This window comes from Stegostoma tigrinum, chromosome 23 (genome assembly GCF_030684315.1).
Source record: "Stegostoma tigrinum isolate sSteTig4 chromosome 23, sSteTig4.hap1, whole genome shotgun sequence".
Classification (NCBI taxonomy): Eukaryota; Metazoa; Chordata; class Chondrichthyes; order Orectolobiformes; family Stegostomatidae; genus Stegostoma; species Stegostoma tigrinum.
Genome location: NC_081376.1, coordinates 30,250,979 through 30,273,097, shown reverse-complemented (window position 1 = coordinate 30,273,097; position 22,119 = coordinate 30,250,979). Strand labels below are relative to the sequence as shown.

The window sequence follows — 22,119 nt, the reverse complement described above, 5'->3', positions numbered from 1 at the left end:
ATTTATTACAAGTCTGAAGGTATTTACTACCTCAGCAAAAATGTTTAGTATCATTCCCTGGTTTTTACCATTGATTCTTGGGTTTTTGCTGAAGTTACAAGGGCAATTGATAGCCTAGTAAAGGGAATTTAATGTGCAAATTAGGTGGATTAGCCAATGGAAATGCAGGGTTCCAGGGGTAGGAATGGGGGTGTGTGATGCTCTTCAGAGGGTCATTGTCGACTCAATAGACCGAATGGCCTGTTTCTACACTGTAGGGATTCTATGATTCTAGGTTCACACAATATCATGGTATTCTCAACTAAGGTATTCTGTTCTCAGATATATCCAGACCTCTATTTGGCAGTTATTTGTGGATGTTCAATTAAGTTTGTCTCTGGTACATTCATTCTGGTTGCCAAAAGTCAATCTGCATATCCTCTCCATTCTACATGTCTGTGTTACAATAATAGCTGGTACTGACTTCTTGTCAGTGGTGTTTTCCTCACTAAACCTTCTGACCTCTTTGGAAAACGTGGAATTTGGCTTTGTTCTCCCATTAGAAAACCTGATTTTGTTGTTTCCTGTCAAAAGTGTCTTTTGCCATGTGTGGTTTCAGCAAACCAAATGCTGTGCACAACCGACAATTCACCGCGAGAAATGCTAGAGAACTTTGAGTGGTTGAGTTGACTGTGCTCCAATTTATTAACAAAAATTGGCTCAGTCTTTTGGATACTGATCCTTGTTCTTGCGTTATCTTTGAGGGAATGTTAATTGTCAGAACAAATCTTTCTGCCAAACCATTTGTGGCTGGGTAATAAGGAGCTAATTGTTTCTGTTGAATTGCTTTCAGCTTTAGACAGATTGTCCATAAACTCATTACATAAACTGTTGACCACTATCACTAACAAGTTGTTCTAGATCACCAAACATCGCAATGTTCTCCTCAACCTATAAATGGTTTTCTCTTAAGATGTTACTTCAATTCTAGCAACTTGAGCCAATTTAGTATGTGTGTCAACTACTATGAAAAGCATGCCCCCCATCAAAAGTCAATTTGGATTCTTTGCCGTGGCCTTTCTGGCCATTCCCATGGGTGTAATGGTGCTATTGAAGATAAACGAGCTACACATTTTCCTACCTTTTCCTCAATGTTAGAGTCAGGCCATGGCCATGAAAAATATCTCCTGGCCAACTCCTTAATTATGACAACACCACAGTGACCTTCATGTAGTTGACATAGCACATGTTTTGCTTGCTATGGTTGAATGATGACTCTTGTTCCCCATAGGAAACAACCTGCTAGTATGAATAGTTCTAGCTTCTGTGTGACAGATAGCTTCAGTTCTGGGGTTGTTCCTGTAATCTTGCCACAAAGTGCCATGTCCATCACTTTTGGTAGTACTGGATTATTTTTAGTGTACTTCTTAACTTGTCCTGCCATTAACGAAATGTTCTCTACTTGTTTGAAGTAGAAAATATCTACATATGTACTATTTGTAGTCAATTATATGGCAAAGGTAATATAGAGCACCCAGTAGCATTTCCATATATGCTGGATTGCCAGTACTTAACTGTATAAGTATGGGCTGATAACAATGCCTACCTAAACATCTCTGTATGATGCCCAAATATAGTGGTTTGTGGTCTGTTAGTAAGGCAAATTTCCAGCTATACAGGAATTGGTGGAATTATCCAATGCCAAACATGATTACTAGAGCTTCTTTCAGTATCTGTGCATAGTTCATTTCTGCTTTTTTAATGGTCTTGATGCAAAAGCTGTTGGCATCTCTGCACCATTGGGGGAGATGTGAGGAGCGACTTCTCCCACTCCGTATGGACATGCATCACATGGTACTTGCAACAGTAACTTTGGACTTCGATTCTAAAGCCTCTTTGGTTTGTGTAAAAGCTATTTCACGCTGATCTTCCCATTTCCAGTTCCTTTTTTGACATAAATTGTGCAAAGGCTTGAGAATGATTTTATGTTTGTGACACACCTGCTGTAATAATTTAGCAAGTCCAAAATTAGATAGTATGACAAACAAAGAACTGTGGATACTGGAAATAGGAATCAAAAGCAGAAATTGCTGGAGAAGCTCAGCAGGTCTGGCAGCATCTGTGGAGATAAAGCAGAGTTAATGTTTCAGGTCTGCTGACCCTTCTTCACAGGACCCAAAATGTTAACTTTGCTTTCTGTCCACAGATACTGCCAGGTTGGTTGAGCTTCTCCAAAATGATTGTAGTTGGTTTACAATTTTAGGTTCTGGTGCCTCAACATGGCTTTTACTTCTGAAGGTGATTTGTGTAGTGCCTTACATCAATGACATGGCCCAAACATTTGATTGAAGATTTGAAAAATTTACTTTTGTCCTTCTTTAGGCTTAAATCATAATCGTCCTGTCTGCTACAGAGTAGCATCTGAATTGTTTCTCCCCATGACAAAAATATCGTCTATGGACTCCTTCCAATCCACTTAAAATCTAATCTGGTAATGCATGTGCAGATAATATTCCAAATGAAGTCTCTTGTATTTGAACAGTCCTTTGTTTTACAGTTGTCAGGTATTTCAACTATATGAAGTGACTCAGGATCAATGTTATCGGAAAAGCTGACCCCTAGCTGGTCTAGAAGATAGGTCATCAATTAAATGCAAACGATACAGCTCAGCACTTAACACTGGATTATTAGTTATCTTAAAATCACCACAGATGTATATCAAGCCATCTGTCTTCATCACTGATATGACAGGCATCACCTAAATACACTAATTTACAGGGTCAAGTACTCCCATCTTTGCCAGTTTAAGTCTGCCTCAAACTTTGGTCTGAATGCATAAGGCATTAATCTAGCATTGCAACATTTTGCTTTATTCTCATCCTTGATTTTCATTTTGACAAAGATCTCTTCCATGTTTCCCAGATCCCCAATGAAAACAGCAGCATATTTCATTAGAATTTAGATAGATTAGTCTCAGAATCTAACAAGTGATTTACTTTAGCTAGTTGAGTTTGATTTTCTCCAATCACATTCTTCCCAATAAAGCTGGAAGTATTCCTTAGGCAATGAGTAAGGTCAAATCTTCAAATTGACCATATAATAGAACATTCATTTTGACATAAGCCTTCAAAGGCATCACGTTGCCTGTTTTCTCTGTCAGTACAATTTTTGGGGGTTGCAGCACAACGTAACTCAGCTGCTTCTAAAATATATTTCTAGGTACCTATGAAACTATTGCTCTCATGTCCATGTCCATTCTTATTGGTTTGCCATTCAGTGAGGGAGTGACCGAATATTGGTTGGTGTTGCCAGCAATAGCCAATATGTTTAATAGCAGTACTCTTCAGACTGAGTATCTGGGCTTTTCTCATGTCTTTTTTTTTGTAGCGTAGACTTTCTTCCTTCTCTTCAGTTTCTGCACTTTACCTGTATGCCATCCACACTTCTTCCTCAAACATGCTGATTCAAAGCACCCTTTCTATGCTGCGGTTTCTGCATACAGCTTCTTTACATCAGCAATTTGCTGCTGTGCGCCCTGTTGGCAGTTTTGAGTTGGCGTTGTGCTTGTCTCTGAGCTGCCATTTTGTGAACTTTCTTGTGGTGCTTGGCTGTTGACCTTCCCTGGCTGGTAGTTTCATTGAGACTCCTATTCCCAGTACTTCCATTGAGTCTATTTCTTTCTATCAGTAACATCTTCTGGACTGCTTCACATCTTAAGTCACACACCAGTCCATCTCTTGTAGCATCATTTTGTCTCAAAATTTGCAAAATTCTGTACTTCTTAAAAATTTCTGTGAAAGGGGAGACAGATTCACCATCATGCTAGTTGTATGTGTGGGATCTGAACGTTTCAGTAAACAATGGTTTTGTAGGATTCCTACTATTTCTTCATAAGTTTAGAATGCAGTTTCTCTTGCTGTACCAGACTTCTCAGGAGGGCAAAATTGTGATCAGAGATTATGGGGACTGCAGATGCTGGAGAATCCAAGATAACAAAGTGTGGAGCTGGATGAACACAGCAGGCAGATAAAGGTTTTGTTCCCCAATAATACTCAGGAACGCAGGAATGAATATATCTGTTTCAATTTTGTTAGCTTCAGCATATATTGGAATCACTGTGTATAGGAGTTCCAGCTTTCTGTATTTTCATCATTTAGTCTCACGGCAGCAAAATTTACTGTTACTTTTTTTAAAAAATGAAAAAAAGCCTTTGCAGCATGATGTACCACAAAAATCTTAGCTTTGCCAATTTTGCTTCTTCTCATTTAAAATAAGGTATTTCTGAGTCTGCCTGTTTTTGTTTGAGTGTACACCTCCATCTCAAAACATTTCCCTCTATGTAAAGTACTTGTTATTCAATGTACCTTCAGGATGGAGCACAAGGTGAGTTGTTCGGCACTGTTCACCTCTTCCTTGGGGTGAATTCTTTCTCTGTCTGTACTTGCTTCAGTGCAGTGACAGTGCTTTTGATTTATTTTTCTTGAAGTATATTCAAGATCTGCAGTTAGGACCATGATTCTGTTTTCTTCCCTGAAAAATCAGCGAATTCACCCTGCGGATCACAAAGCAGTGTGAATCTCGTTATTTCAACAAGGACCAAAAGGCTGAAGTGTTTAACAATCACAGTATCTATTTCAAGGAGGTGTTCAGTCTGTAGGCAGCAAGGTTAAACCAAGCGCTTTGCTTCCCAAAATGGCCACTGTGACCAGAATCTTAAAGTAACAGTCACCTTTCTTACAAATTACACATCAGTGAATCAGGTGTCAGTTTCTGCATGGTTTATGATATTTCAGGCAGTACCGACAGGCAACCAGCACATGCTCCAGCAATGCTGCAGGTTTGGATTGAGTGAATTGCTGTGTGGGCACTTGGACCTAGATCCCTGTTGGGTAGAATTTCCAGCACCCAACCAATAAGATTCATCATCCAAACATGCTAGTTATTTCATGAGTTAAGGAATGAGCTGAAAAACATATGATTACGCAAAAATACACATCTTAGTCCAAAATGTGACAATCTTCATTCTGCTCAATGCTATTTGTCGACTCCATAATAGAAGATTCCATTTGACGGTTGTAGGGATGAATATATATATATAGGTAAAAAGTTAGGTTTGTGAAAGGTGGCTTATTCTTCCTGGACCAAGGAGATTGAGTGATGGATTTGATTGGCAGAGCTGAGAGGATCATGACAGCTTGAGAGAAGGTCGGCTGAAGAAAAGCTGTTTGCAGCGTTAGCTGAGGGTGCAAGGTGCAAGGGACGCTGATCTATAATTTTCGGGAAGAGATACAAGAGGGAAATGAGGAAGAGCTTTTATTTTACACAACAGTGCAATATAACTTTAACTCATTGTCTACAGGATGGCCGAGCAGAAGGGAAGAAAGATTTTAAAAGGAAATTAGATGGGCAGATGGAAATAAACTTAGACAACTGTGGGAATAGAGAGGAGGAATGGAATTGACTGGATTGCTGTGCAGCCAGATTACATGGACTCATTGGACGAAATGGGCTATTTTGTGCTCTAATGACTCTCTTATACGAAGATTTGAATTTATATGGCCACAACTCAAAATGTGTTTACTAAGATCTATTTTCAAAGCTGGAATCTATACTGATAAAGTGGTATTCCTCTGTATGACAATTTTCAGAGAAACAGCTCCCTTTCAGTTCAGCAGAGGACAAAGTTTAATTTCAAAATTATAACATAGATACCTGATGGATGTCCATATTATTGTCACATGCTGCTGTGATTTAATGAAATATTCATCAAGAATACAGACATGTCCCCACAGGAATGGTGTAGTAATATATCACACATTCTTTTCAATACAGTAGCTTTAACAATGTTTTCTAATAACACTGAAACAGATCTCAGCAGAAACCTGGATAAATGACTTGTACACTGAAACATTAAGTTACTAATGTATTATATTCCATGTTATTCACTTAATTTTGTTTTGTTAGATTTTTCATGTCAAATCTTCTGTAATTTATTTTTAAAAGGTGTTACTGAAACAATGTGAACATCTGATAAGCAAGTCTGAATGTATATTTAAAAGATTGAGGTGTCAACACTACTAGCTTGGTGTTTTGAACCATCTTTGAGTGTTACTGCGTTGCATGCAATCTGCAGTACAGGTAACAATAAAGCTGAGTGTAAGGATATGAATAAATGAATACATTAGCCCATCGACAATTTGTTGTCTGTCTTTCAGTGCACTTCTTCACCTATGACAAGTTATTCATTAGCCAGTATTGCCAAGTCTCAGCGCTACTGGAGTTAGATTTGCTCCTTTCCCAGCAGGCACTAAGGGAGGCATTTTCTGACTCTGAGGTAGTTGCAGCCAAACAGAGGCATCAGCAAGTCCAGGACTTTATTCAGGTAAGCAGATTCTATTGAGCAGTCGTTGTTGCATTGATAGAACGAAGATGAATAGATCAGTCCTTGCATCCTTCATCAGTGAGTCCATATTTAACCGAGGACAGACAGACTGAGTCTATCCTGTAATAAGTAGCTTTTGCTATCTTGTTAAAAGTGAACTGTGAATAATTTAAAGGCACAGAACCTCCCATGACCATAATATTTGGTGTAGTCCATTAATAAACGAATAATGCAGTTTATTCAGAATCCACTAAACAAAGCTGGTTTCTGCTCGTACATCGGATCATGTTGAGTGAGCTGTTTATTTACAAGGCAAACATTTCTGATATGATATCGCTTTAAAAAAACATTGCTTATTAGTCTTTGACAGTAGTAAATTCCAGAGGATAGTAACACTTGAGGAATTTTTGAAGCAAAGCTTTTATAAGATTAAACTGCACTGTGCTGATAGTTCCCAGTGTCAGAGAGGAATAGGTCAGAGGGGTGATCCAGAGTATCTCCTCCGTCTGAACCTGTCCCTAAAAATACCAGGCAAATTTTTAAGTCTTAATGGTGATGGTGAATGTGCTATGTGACAGGAGTGTACAATGAGAATTTAGACAGCAAACCCAGACCAGTCTGATGCAACGAAAGCTTCTCCTGCCTCCTGGCTGGGTGAGTCTGACATTAATGAGATTGGACTGTCTCACTACACGGCCCAGTACACAAACTCTCGATCATTTTGCATCAGTTGTCAGTCTGCTTCAAAAAGTCCACGGAATTTTTCTCGGAAGTAAACAAGTGAGTTAGTGGTGGGTACACTTCTTAACTTGAAGATCAGGTACATTGATTGTATGGTGTAGAGAGGCAATTGCTCTGCAGCTAAGTCCTGCTGTAATTGATCATAGGTTATTTATTACAAGCACTGGGAACCCGAATTCAAAAGTAGTCTATTCCACAGCACAAATATTGCTTAATTTAGTTTACAAATGTGAATTAAATTTGTAAGTACTCTGATTCCTGAATATTATTGAGTGATGATGTGCAGTATAGCTTTAAGCCCTTTCTTGTTTCAAATATACCATTCTATCTGGTTGTTAAGCTTTAATTTTATTTTCAGCAAATGGAGGAGATCTGGCGGGATGTGCGCTGGATAATGGATGTTCTACAGTACGCAAGGTACAAGCAGCCTCCGGGGGGCATTCCATTGACCTTGCTGATGGATTTTACCACAGAAATAAGAAAGGAGAATCTGCAATCTGTTTCATCCAACCTAGATTACTTGCCCTCCCCAACCCCTTCCCCAGAGACTAATCACAAACATCCCACGGGTAAGTGCAGTAAGATACAGTACCGGGTACAAATAAACTCTGCCATTCAGTAAAACATTGAATCTGACTTTTTTGAAATTTTGGAAGAGACTGTTTTGCTCTATTACTTTGCTCTGCTGTTTAAATAAAAGCCTACACATCCCAAAGAGTCCATCCTATTTCACAGCTCCAAGTGAGCCTTCAGCAAAATGATGACATTTCTTTGCACCAAATTCTTCCTTGAATCACTGACTTGTGGGTAGTAACAAATTACTCTATATGTGGGACAACATCACTGAAGTTTTCTCATTGAACACATGTATGTGTATTTTCCACAGGAGGGTCTGAATGAGAAACAGGAAAAGGCCGGTTGATGATTCCTCTTCCATACTTAGGCCAACAGTTGTTCCCCAAATGCTTTGCTGAAATCAGCTAGTACAGCCCAATCCAGCTACCAAATTGTACTTATGCCAATTCCCCACTTCTAGTGATCCCTGGCTTTTTTCCTCCATACTCCACCATTTGCTATCCACATGAGCTGTACTCTGTCTTTCCAGAATTTTGATCACTTTCCTTCTAAATAGTGAGATTTAAACAGCAGTGTCAAAATAAAACTGCACAAAAAGGATTTGTTTATAATCATTAGTGAATCAAATGGGCTTCACTGCTCTAAGTATTATTCCTATGCAATTATTGAAATCTGATTAAGAGCTGTACCACTCAGTCTTTAGTTAATCCAGTGCTCACATTACCACTGGAATCACAGCAACACTGAATGTATATGGTTCCCTCTTCCAGACTCTCATGGGATATCAGACGAGGAAGGCTCTTCGGAAGTATTTTTGGCCACGGACAGTGATTATGACTCCAGCCGAGCTCAGAGCCCTAGAGAGGTGGATCTTATCTGTTTATCAGCCCTTGACTGCAGCAAAAGATCTAGCCACAATCTACGTGATGGTGCTCCTGATGTTCTTCAAGCACATGAACTCAAATCCCAACAAGTAAGCTGCAGTCGTGAGGACACAAGGCACACACCACTCTACGACAGTGATTTTGTGCTTCCAAGCAGACAACTGGAGCTTTTGCATATAACAGAAAAAAGACAAGCTTACTGTGTCAGAACAAGCAGCTTTGATATTCCAACTCAAACCTTCCACGTTCAAAGGAAATGTTGGTCACGACCCGAATCCATGGATGAATATCCAACAGAACAAAAATCCAATGGATCGAGTGTGAATGGACCCAGGCCCTCCATGTCCTTCAATCCAAACACTCCTCTTCATTCTAATGATATTTCACGATTGACGACTCATTCCAAAACCCAAGATTTTGCAGACTGGATTAATCCTCATCAGGAATCCCTGCAGAAAGAAGAACAAAGCTATGAAGGGAATAAACTTAAGTCTGCGAGTTTAAGAGTTTATCCACAGTACCACACAGGATTGTCCAAGGAAATAAGTGTGAAGGTATGCTTGCTTTCAGTATTTGTTACAAAATCTGATCAGATTCAAAGACACTGTCCAATAAATAGACTCAGTGGGCTGGATATTCTGACCAACTCATGGTAGGACTGTAGGTAGGGAAATAAACAAGTAGGAGGATGGTGTGCACACACCACATTGGTGAATGGCTCTCAGTACCTGTTGCTTTCATGCTGACAGGTAATTTTTATTGAGCAGGTTGGAAGCAGACAGCCATTTACATTGGTTAAAGACCCTAATAGAGGCATTGTACCACCTTGCCAACATTTTGCCATCATGTGTAGAGACTTGCAATTCAGAGGCAATTAACCTACCACAGTGGAGTCAAAGTTCCATCCCATGAAGAAGGTATTTAACAATATCTAGTTAGAAATGTAGGTTTGGTTGAAAGATAAGTCTAATAATTAGAAAGGACATAAAACTTTAAACATGAGGATTCGTGGAAAACAAGGAGTTAACCAAAGTAGATAGCAGGAAAAGTCAGAAAGATCCACTTTGAAATTAGAAAGCTGGAAAGAGATATGGTACCATCATATCTCAACATGAAAACAAGATGTTAACTAAAGCAGAAATATACTGGAACAATTAAAATCTGAAACATGCAAGTGATAAGAGATGGCATTCAAAGATCTTTATCGCGTTGAATACCATCAGACATCTGGATCAAACAACATATCAAAAACAAACAGAAAAGTGAGCTCAACTAGACAGAGAAATGTAATTTCCTTTTTACTGATAAACCTTTAACAATTTTTATTTTAACAAAATCTGAGAGATAGACAAAACTTTATAGTTACAAAACTAGATTGACTACATTGACTGGATAAAAGCTCACAGCTTCAGAGAGTATTGTTTACTGAATAACTAGGGAATGATGTTAAATGATACTATATCACATGAATCTATGACATGAAAATGTGATCAACCGATACCAGGAGTTAAGAACTGCATTTGAAAAACATGCGGGATAGGATCAATAATTTTACTTTCTCTGAAGATCTCAGAAGTAGTAGTAACTCTCATATAATACTTCTCAAAAGATACTCCATGGGAGAAGGTATTTTACTCACTCAAGGCTTTATGGTAAATCTCCACATTAAATGTTGATAGATATTCTGTTTTCAGATATTCCTGGTTAGTCTTAAATAGTCTTCACTATTTATAAACCGCACCAAATTAGACTCAATTAGGTATGCTATAATATCTTTAATTTTCATCTGGCACCGCAGTTTACTTATCCACTTAAAGTGTACTGCTTGTTAATTTCTACTATTATAATTGTAAAATTACTAAATAGTTGCAAGATTTTCTGTAGCAACTGAAACACCATCTATTCTCTTATGTGTTCCTTCTTAAGTGGCAAGTGATATCCTAAAGAGAGAAAACACAAACCCTTAAAATACCTAGGACATTTATAGCATAGCTGAGGCTGATTAATTAGCATATTTAGAAGCAAGTAGCATTCCCATATAGTTTCTTCCAGGTCGGATTGTTATGTTAATCCTACAGATCCAAGACTAAACTTTTATGGGATTGACTGACTTGAACTCAGCTGGCAGAGATTCTCAAAGAAATATTCCTGATCTACATTAGCTCTAAATAAGAGGTAGAAGCTGTAAAACATTTCTGTTTAAACAACCAAAATCTGTTGAGGCACCCTTGTGGACCCTGACCTGCCTCATTTCTCCCAGTAGGGTTCCCAAAGCTCTAGAGATTCCAATTGCTGATGTAATTGGCGGCATCAAGAGCTTGCCCACGGTTCTTAAATGGACAATGAACATTGAGGTAGCCAACTAGAAAAACTAAAAAAGTGGCATGGTGGCTCAGTGATTAGTACTGCTGCCTCACGGTGCCAGGAACCCGAGTCTTATTCCACTCTCGGGTTACTGTCTGGAGTTTGCACACTCTCCCCGTGTCTGCATGGGTTTCCTCCAGGTTCCTCCCACAGTCCAACGATGTGCAGGTTATGTGGATTGGCCATGCTAAATTGCCCGTAGAGTTCAGGGATGTGTAGATTAGATGGATTATAGGGGGATGGGTCTGTGTGGAATGCTCTGGGTGTCGGTGTGGACTTGCTTCCACACTGTAGGGAATCTGTGATCTAAGTGTGTTGAAAGGATGACAAAATTAGCAGGTGTAGGTTTGACAGAGATAACAAGATGTAGAGCTGGATGAATACAGCAGGCCAAGCAGCATCAGAGGAGCAGGACAGCTGATGTTTCAGGCCTGGACCCTTCTTCAGAAAAATTTTTTGACAGTCTCATTTGCTTCTGACCCAAAGCTTGTGATAAAATCCACTGCAATATTTCTAGTGATCAGAATCCATCAAACATTTCCAGGACAATCTTCCATGGATTTGGGGGTGGTGCTAAAGGCCTGGAGAATTGCAGACAAAATGCCCTTGTTCAAAAGAAGAGCCCAGCATTTTAAACCAGTCAGTCTAAGTTCATTGATGAGGAAGCTTCTTGAAACAATTATTCAGAATAGGATTAATTGTCATATTGAAAAATATGGGCTCACTAGCTTGCTGATGTTTTTCGAAGTCCTTTCAAAGTTGATGAGAACAGTATGGATGATATGGTGTTCTTGGACGTCCAAAAGGCACTCAATACAGATCCACAATAAATGTGAGAAAAGTTACAGTTCATGGAATAAAAGGGACAGTAGTAACATAGATACAAATTACCTAAAAGACCTAATGGATATTTTCTATGTTGAAGAAAGGTTTGTAGTAAAGTTCCAGAGGGGGTCAGAATTGGGAACTTTGCTTTTTCCAACATATATAAATTACCTTGATCTTGGTATGTAGGGAATAATTCAAAATCTGGGAGCATTGGAAGGCAGTGCAGAATTTCAAAGGGAGATTTTCAAGTTGGTGGCGTGGGCAAGTTAAGTGGCAGATGAAGTTCAATGTGGACAAGTTTGAGATGATAACATTTTGGTACAAAAAGCATGGAGAAGCAGTATAAACTAAAGGATATTATTCTATTGGTTTGCTGAAGCAGAGTGTGTGTGCATAAGACATTTAGAGATAGATGGTAGTAAAGCATGCAATATCCCAGCCTGTCCTGTTATTAATCGCTATTTCTCTGGTTCTAGCTTCATGTCACAGGCAGTACATCAGCACGAGAGATTGTTAAATTGGTGATAAAGGAAACAAATGAGACAGCGATGAAAATGAATGGAGACAAAGATGCCCAGTTTTACAGAGATGATCAGCTCGATCACTTTGGCCTAGTGTTATCCATGGACAACACAGAGAAATGGCTACAGGATGACTTCCTGCCCCTCTCCCTACAGAATCCATGGACCAAGGGAAGATTGTATGTTCGTATTAAAGAGTATTCTCCCCTATTATTGCAACATGGGAAAGCAACAACTGTATGAGATGTAGATGAGCTACATCATTGACGGGTGACAATCCTTTTTCCTTTTGGAGAGCATTACGGTATCAACAAACCCACACAGGAACACAAGACCAAAATATTCAGCCTTGCTAAGGGCCTGATAGGAATTTATTTCCTTGTCTCACCAAAGACAGAGTCTTTGTATCAAAATTAAAAGATGAGGGGAGAGTAGGAAAGATTTTAGGATAGAAATCTGTTTAGGCCGTGGTGCACAATGGGTATTATTCTATCAGCCGATGCACTGTGCCTGATACTCATTTCCTTGACCACCTATTTTACATAGCACCAGAAATGAAATTCTATCTTTTTGGTTCTTCAACTTCCAGGTTTTGAGGACTGAGGAGAGTGTTTTGGAATGACTGTGAACCTTTCTGGGAAAGGTGAAAGCAGGAGGAAAAAGATTAATCATTATGTAAAAGTGACGCTCTGTGTAACTGCAGAGTTTCAAAATACTTGCACATTAATCAATCACCTGGAATATTCTGAATCAGGAATAAGGAGACTATCCAGTGGAGTTGTTGATCCTCCTCTAAAATTCCCAAAATTTGCAGCTGCTGTCTGTTCTGCATTTCGTTACTGATGCAAAGCAGCCTTCCTATTTTTGTTTACAAATCTATGGTTGTTGACTGCATCCAAAACCTAGCATGATCTGATGTTCAGGAGGATCACTGAGTATCATATAAAATGTTACTTTGTACTAATTATGGTGTATATGCAGACAATGGATTTTTTGTTTTGGTATGTGTGGCGCATTTTTTAAGTTTTAGAAATGGAATGGGCCTTTACCAATCAGTACCAGCTTGTTTGCTCTTTACATGGTTCACACTTCATGATGTCAGATTCTTTCAGCAGTTTATCACATTTCCATCTTTAGGATCCTCCTTCTGTTTGTCGACAAGCCAAAGTGCACTCTCTAGGGAATATCATCTACTCTTAATTTCTCAAATAAAATGTAATTGTTAAATACATGGGCACATTTGTGCTAATATGAAAGAAGAGCTGAAAAACATATCCTGATTCAAAGTTACATCTTTGACAATTTTTGAAAAACTCCTTACTATCTTTAGTTTGGTATTAATGTGTTTCTGTGGAGTGTCTGGGATCATTTCTCTACATGTTAAAATGTTGCAAATATAGGCAGAATATTCCATGTGCTACTCCTGCTCCAAAATATATTTGCAACATGAATCAAGCAAATCACTGGCATAGCTTGGCTTCATGCAGGTGTAAGAGCTACTCACCATTGCTGTTTACACATGAATGCTCCTCTAAGTGATGAAAGGAATTGTTTTGACTAAGAGCATTCAGTTTAATTCAGAAATATTTTGCTGAAATCCCTTTATGGCTAGTAATTGATTTGATCCTATTCCCCTAAAAACTATGTAAATGAACAATTATAGTAAGGTATATTCGCCATATAAAACTATGGAATTAAATTTATTTTGGTTCAACTTCTGAAGAAGTCATACTGGACTTGAAATGGTAACTGTTTCTCTCTCCAGATGTTACGAGACCAGTTAGGTTCTCCAGCGCTTGCTGCTTTTATTTCAGATCTCCAGCAGCAGTAGCAGTTTGATTTTGTTTTATAGATTGTTGGTATACTTGCCCAATCATTACTCCTCATTTTACAGTTCATAAATATTATACTCATTTTTTATAAAACATCCAGTAGCAGGTTATATTAAAGAAAGCAACATAGGACATTGTAGCAAATTACATTTTTAGTTAACATTGATACCCCTTCATTCAGCAGGAGATTATAAATTGATAAACAGCAATAGTCTTAGACAGAGAAATGAAAGTGTTTGCTTTAGTGTGAAAACTACTTATATTCCCTTGCAAAATCTTTCTTGGCTTGTTGGAAGCAATTTTGAAATCTCCACGTGGAGCTAACTAGCAGAACCTAAACTATAAGTAAAGAGCTTCCCACCTTAAATCCTGAAAAACAGTTTTATTTTTCTGACTGAAAGCTCCACCAGAGGCCCAAACATCCTTGACCATTGCTATACAACCATCAAAGAGACCTACCACTCCATACACGTCCACATCTTGCAAAATCAGATCACGACACTGTGTTCCTCCTCCCATCTTAAAAGCAGAAGTTGAAATGAGAGGATTCTTCACAGAAAGTAGTACAGTGCTGGTCTGAGGCAGCAGAAGAGCTTTTCCAGGACTACTTGGAATCAGTGGACTGTACCATATTCAAGAATTCAGCAGACAACGTAGACAAGTATGCCACCACTGTCATGGACTTTATTAGCAAGTACGTAGAGGACTGTGTGCCAAAGAAGTCAATCTGTGAGTTCCCTAACTGAACACCTTAGATGAATCGGGAAATCCGCTGCCTACTGAAGACCAGGTGTGTGGCATTCCAGACCTATACAGGAAATCAGATATGACCTCTACAAAGCTATTAGAAATGCCAGAAGGCAATACTGGACCAGCTAAGAAGTCACAACTAACCCCATGGACACCTGCCCCCATGCCAAGCCCTACACAACATAATGGAACACAAAATGAAGCAGGACAAAATAGCAGACAAAAACACATCCCTCCTTGATGTGCTCAATGCTTTCTATGCTTGGTTCGAACAGAATGCCAACAGCATGGTGTCACCTGTCCCAGATGCACCTGTTCCTCCTGTCACCGCTGCTGATGTCAGATCGGTCTTGTAGAGACCGAGCAAAGTGACTGGCCCAAGCAGAGTGTCTGGCCATGCACTGAGATCCTGTGTGGACCAGTTGGTGGAACTATTCGCTGGCACCTTCAAACTCTCCTTGCTATAATCTGAAGTCCCCACCTGCTTCAAGAAGACCACCATTATCTCAGTACCAAAGAAAACACATGCAACGTGTCTCAGTGACTACCACCCAATGGCTCAGACCTCCATAGTCATGAAGTGATTCGATAGATTAGTCATGGCCCACATCAATTGTAGCCTCTCAGCCAGCCTCAATCCCCTACAATTTGCCTACTGGTGAAACAGGTCCACAGCAAATGCCTTTTCCCTCGCCCTACACTTATCCCTGGAACATATGGATAACAAGGGCTCTTACGTCAGGCTCCTACTCATTGACTACAACTCTGCCTTCAACACCATAATCCCTTGCCAGACTAATCTCAAAAGTCCAAGATTTAGATCTTGGATCTGCCCTCTGCAACTGGATCCTCAGCTTCCTGATGCACAGACCACCATCAGTGAAGATAGACAATAGCACCTTTTCCACGATAATTCTTGATTATGGCACCTCACAAGGATGTGTATTAACCTCTCTATTGCACTCCCTCTACATCCACAATTATGTAGCCAAATTCCAGATGAACGGCATCTACAAGTTTGCTCATGACACTACTATTGTAGGCCAGATATCAACAAACAACGAGTCAGAACACAGGAAGGAGATAGAGTGCTTGGTGGTAGTGGTGCAACAATAACAATCTCTCTCTCAATGTCAGTAAAACAAAAGAACTGATCATCGACTTTGGGTGAAAGGAGGAACACACACCCTCATCTACATCAATGGAGCTGAGGTGGAGGGGGTTGAAAGCATTAAGATCCTAGGAGTGACAATAATCGACAATCTGTCCTAAACCTCCCACACAGATGGCAGTGGTCAAGAAAGCACAACAAGGCCTCTTCTTCTTCAGGAGGATTAGGAAATTGGCATGCCCATAATGACCCTTCCCAAGTTTTACAGACGCACTATAGAAAGCATTCTATCTGGATACATGATGGCTTGGTATCGCAATTGCTTTGCCCAGGACCATAGGAAACTACAGAAAGTTGTATGCACAGTCCAGATCATCACGGAAGCCAACCTCCCATCCTTGGACTCTATCTATACTTATTGTTGCCACAGAAAGACTGCCAACATCATCAAAGACCCATGCCACTCCAATAATACTCAATTTCAACCTCTTCTGTCAGGCAGAAGGTACAGATGCTTCAACACATGCACCAATAGGTTCAAGAACATCTTCCTTCCTTCTGTTATCAGACTCCAGAATGGAACTTTCTAATTTCAAATCTAATATTGACCTTGCTTTTGTGCACCACTTGTGCAGTTGTAATCCTGTATGCCTTGGTCTGTCTAAGCACCCTATAATCTGTATGTCCTTGTTTGCCATGATCTGCCTGTACTGCTCACAAAACAAAACTTTTCACTGTAATTGGTACATGTGACAACAATAAATCAAATCAAAGATAAACTTTGAGATCCTCCATAAATTCAGCAACTCATTCCAGTGATTTTAGCTGCTCTATAATTGTCATCAGCCTCCCTGTGTAGGAAATTGCAGATGAAAGACACTTCAGCCAGGTTTATACATTTGACCCATCCATTGACTGCTGCTGGATTGTGTGTCTTTTGATCAGGATACTTGTCATAAACTCACTGCCAAGTTTGGCTGTCTAGACTATGACAATGATCCTGACTTACAAAGTACTTGTTAGTTAGCTCAGTTGACTGTATAGCTGTTTTGTGATGCCACCAGTGTGAGTTCAAGTCCCATACTTGCTGAGATGAGGGGTACAGACAGGGTGGATAGCAAAAAGCTTTTTCCCCAGAGTGGGGGACACAATTACTCGGGTCATGAGTTCAAAGTGAGAGGAGGAAAGTTTAAGGGAGATATGCGTGGAAACTTCTTTACACAGAGGGTGGTGGGCGCCTGGAACGCGTTGCCAGCGGAGGTGGTAGACGCAGACACGTTAGCGTCTTTTAAGATATATTTGGACAGGTACATGGATGAGCAGGGAGCAAATGGACACAGACCGTTAGAAAATAGATGACAGGTTAGACAGAGGATCTTGATCGGTGCAGGCTTGGAGGGCCGAAGGGCCTGTTCCTGTGCTGTAGGTTTCTTTGAGATTACCATGAAGGACTCTCCTTCTCAAACTCTCCCCTTGCATGAAGAGTAGTGACCCTCTCTGGTTAAACCACCACCAGTTGCTCAGATAGACTTATTGTGTGTTAAGACTATGGTGCCTTGACTGTCAGTGATTTCAAGAATGAAACAGATTCATACCTTTTCAGTTTCCTTGGTTGATGTGTTTACTATTGCTGCACCTCACCTATATAGTGTTTTTGTGCTTTATTACATGTCGAGGGGAGCAGGTGATGGTACCTGGTTACATTCTCTCTTCCCACTCAACTTCCCTTTGGGAATCACTAATTCCTCCTTCAGAGCAGTGTTTTTTAAACAGTGGCCCTTACAGGTTTGCTTAGAAAGGTAATTTTCTCTTCCCAGCTCTACAGTCTGTTCCATAACTGCAGTCTCTCTCATGTCTGTTTTGAACGTCAGTTTCATATCTGTGGTCACTGAATCACCCCTCAATTTTATGCTCCATCTCGTGTCTCTGGTCATTTTCTCACTCCCTGCTTTTATGCTTTGTCTTACAGCTGTATCTGTTGTTTTGTAAGACAGTCAGATTGTTAGCCAATATTCAGTCACTTTATGTTTGGCTAAGCTTGTATCCATTGTTATTCATTCTGCAGAGTGTAATCTCATAGTTATAGAACATAGAACATAGAACATTACAGGCCCATCGGCCCTCGATGTTGTGTCGACCTGTCATACCGATCTCAAGCCCATGTAACATACACTATTCCATGTATGTCCATATGCTTATCCAATGACGACTTAAATGTACCTAAAGTTGGCGAATCTACTACCGTTGCAGGCGAAGCGTTCCATTCCCTTACTACTCTCTGAGTAAAGAAACTACCTCTGACATCTGTCCTATATCTTTCACCCCTCAATTTAAAGCTATGCCCCCTCGTGCTTGCTGTCGCCTTCCTAGGAAAAAGGCTGTCCCTATCCACCCTATCTAACCCTCTGATTATTTTATATGTTCTCTTTTGTTTGCGAGTAGAGTAACTTCAGACATAACAACAACCATTAATTTATTTTTGTAGTTCCGCTGTCTCTCCACAGTGCTGTTTTTTCCAATCTGATATTAGTTCACTGACTGGTCATCTCAAACCATGGGACAAAGACAATGGACTATGTTTGCTGAGAAAACCGTGAGATAAGAGAGTAAAGCTAATGAGAAGAAAACCTGAACCAGGAGCCAGTAATGTCTTTCTGACTTGATTGTGAAAAAACATGAAGTGAAGAGATCAGCATTCAGTGTGGATCAAGCAATGAGAAAAATATGGACAGCAAGGATTGACCATCTATTGTCCTTGCTCCTGACTCCTGTCTGCAAACCTAATGTTATCCTTACCCCATGTGGCTAGGGTTTGTCAATGATAGATGGGACCATTAACAGTAGTAGCCTGTTGTGCTGATTGGCATTGCTAGGCAGCCACCACCCCCATGGAAAGTCCAGAATGTCCAACAGCTGTTCTGAGTGGTATTGTGGATGGTATTTCTGCCAGCAGGTTTGTAAATGCTGGGAAAGCCTTGATGCTGACCCCTAGCACTTAATTCGGTAAGGTCTCCTCTCACCAAAGCAATGCAGGTCTCCTGCTGGTTCACCAACAAGAACAGTGAATTCAGCCCAATAGTCCATCTGAAGCTGAACAAGTGGTTTATAAAGATTTATCATATGTTGCTTTTAAACTTTCTGCTCCAATTAGTAAAGCTGAAAATGCCACCTGATTTATTACTCACCTTTCCAAACGGCCTTGTCACCTTCAGAGATTTGTGCAGATATTCTCAAGGTATATTCATGCACCCTTTATAATTGTATCCTCTATTTGATAGCAAATATATCACTACTTGTTGGAATCCATCACAATCCTCATAGTTCACAATTCGTCCAAATTTAGTGTCATTTGCAAATTTTGAAATTATGCTTTGCCAAGTCCACGTCTTTAATACAATTTAAAAAGCAGTGGTTATAGGGCCAACTCCTGGAACAAACCATATCTTCATACAATGTAAAATACAAAACAATACGCCAGCTTCTGGTCACTCAGCCAATTTTGTATCCAATCTCTCACTATCATAGAATCATTCAGCACAGAAACAGACCCTTTGATCCAATTTGTCCATGCCAACCAGGTGTCCTAAACTGAACTGGTCCCATTTGCCTACTTTTGGTTCATATCCCTGTAACCTTTCCTACCCATTTACCTGTTCAACTGTCTTTTAAATGATGTAATTGTATTGGCCTCTACGACTCCCTCTGGCAGCTTATTCCATACACAGACAACCCACTGTGTGAAAAGGTTGCTCCTCAGGTCCCTTTTAAATCCTTTCCCCCCTCACTTTAAATCTATGCCATCTAGTTTTGCGCTCGCCCCAGTCTTGCGGAAGAAAGACTTTGGCTATACACCTTATCTATGCCCCTCATGACTTTTTAAACTTCAATAAAGTCACCTCTCAGCCTCTGATGCCCCAGGGAAAAAAAAATTCCCAGCCTATCCAGCATCTCCTTATAACTCAAACCCTCTAGTCCTGGCAACATCCTTGTGAATTGTTATGTACAACATCCTTTCTGTGGCAGGGCGTCCGGAACTGTATGCTGTTTTCTAAAAGTGGCCTCACCAATATCCTAGATAATAAAATGTGAGGCTGGATGAACACAGCAGGCCAAGCAGCATCCCAGGAGCACAAAAGCCAACGCTTCGGGCCTAGACCCTGTGTTCATCCAGCCTCACATTTTATTATCTTGGAATTCTCCAGCATCTGCAGTTCCCATTATCTCTCACCAATATCCTATTTAGCTGCAACATGGCATCCCAACTCCCAGATTCAATGCTATTAGTCTACACACCTTCAACTTTGCTAACAAGCCTATTATGTGGCATTTTGCTAAAGTCACTCATAGGGTTCTACTTCTTCAAACGCAATCACATTTTGTTGCCTCAAAAAAAACCAAATCAAGCTACTCAGTAAATATTTCTAGTGCTAAATTAGAGAAACTTTTGTAAAGTGGTGCATACACATTTAGAACAAACTGCAAACTCTTTTCATGCAGCATGCTTAAAACCAGCAAACAACTATTTTAGCTTCCATCAGTCTACACTGTACTGATTTCAAAGTGAGAGGAGGAAAGTTTAAGGGAGATATGCGTGGAAAGTTCTTTACACAGAGGGTGGTGGGCGCCTGGAACGCGTTGCCAGCGGAGGTGGTAGACGCAGACACGTTAGTGTCTTTTAAGATATACTTGGACAGGTACATGGATGGGCAGGGAGCAAATGGACACAGACTGTTAGAAAATAGATGACAGGTTAGACAGAGGATCTTGATCGGCGCAGGCTTGGAGGGCCGAAGGGCCTGTTCCTGTGCTGTAGGTTTCTTTGTTTCTTTGACTTATTATTCTATCCTTTGCTGACAATAAACATTCCTTTCATGAGCAAAAGACATCCAACATTGTTAGGGATGGCAAATAAGTGCTGACCTAATCAGTGACACCCACATCCCTTGAATGAATTTAAAAAAAGATTGGTTTCAGACAGACGGGTTTCAGTATAATGCTTAAGGCTTATTCAGAGGGGGCAAAGCCAGAGGCTGGGAAGAACACAGGACAATGAAACTTACCGAAATCAGCACCTGAGAAAAACTGAACAAATCTGCTTCAAAATATGATTTCTAAAAAGCCCATTAGTTCTGGCAGAATTTCGCTTTAAAGAAGAGCATTTGTGAGCGCAAATCATCTGTATTACAAATAAACCAAAAGAACTAATGGTTTTAATACATGTTGGGCATGCATGAAATTCTCAGCTCTCTTCATTATGTCTAGAAAAAAATCCAAGACGAAATCATGTTTTCAACAATTGAAATTTAATGATTGTTTCTTTTTGACCGTATTTTGATGACTGACTTTATTTGTTGTTGTTGATTAGTTACTTTAAATACAATGGTGTGAGGCATGTGTGAAATGCTGTGCTCTGTTTGGTGTCAATTCAACTCAGTCTTTTAAGCTGATTAAAAACTATTTCTGTAAGGTAAAGAGTTTTGGCTTTTCTTCAAGAGTAAATTGATTTTAATGGATAAACTAAAGAAATTATTATCCCTGAAAAAAGGACACATTTTGTCAAAGCTTTTCATTTGCATTCATCAGGATAATTCACAAGAATACCAGTTTGAGGGGACACTTACATTTAGACTGCATGAGAAAAGTATTGATTAGTAGAGGTGTGTAATGAAGAATGCACCAGTAATGGTAATGGACAATTTCCTGCCAGGTTTTGTTTAAATTTTAAACCAGGCAGATTTATTGAGACATTTCTCTGAGACGTGAATCAGCGAGGGCTATCTCAGTTTTAACAGTTGTAACGAGTGCAGTGTGTGCACATTCCGTAAAGCACAGGGCACTTTGTAGTGATCCCTCTGACTTCCACCACATATAAGTAAGCCATACTGTAAGCCTGCCTGACAATTCTGATTTGGTTGTCAGCATAATCCTTTGCATACCGAGGATTATTCAACAAATACTGTCTGATTGTTGAATTGGAGCAAATGTTGGACACTGTACTGAGAGTTTTACAAGAATGGGTTGATCGCTTTTTTACAAATAGCCAATGTACTGATCGTAGCCAAACAAAAAATGCTATTTGATATGATCCACCAGTTTTTGACAGGAATGCCTATTTATCTGGGGGACTTCAAGACTAGGGAGCACATTTTTA

At 39.8% G+C, this 22,119-nt stretch overlaps 1 protein-coding gene across 9 annotated transcripts in view; it reads left to right on the top strand.

The window, feature by feature from the left end:
* The window catches only part of LOC125462329 (ankyrin repeat and fibronectin type-III domain-containing protein 1-like), a 753,498-nt gene extending 732,074 nt beyond the window's left edge, over positions 1-21,424 (top strand). For all 9 annotated transcript variants that reach the window (XM_048552254.2, XM_059654042.1, XM_048552260.2 and 6 more), the window contains 4 exons: positions 6,195-6,361; positions 7,461-7,671; positions 8,449-9,116; positions 12,231-21,424. In XM_048552254.2, coding sequence (XP_048408211.1) covers positions 6,195-6,361; positions 7,461-7,671; positions 8,449-9,116; positions 12,231-12,518 — 1,334 coding nt within the window. In that variant the 3' untranslated portion in view covers positions 12,519-21,424. The remainder of the gene's footprint in view (positions 1-6,194; positions 6,362-7,460; positions 7,672-8,448; positions 9,117-12,230) is intronic.
* Positions 21,425-22,119: the final 695 nt, after the last annotated feature.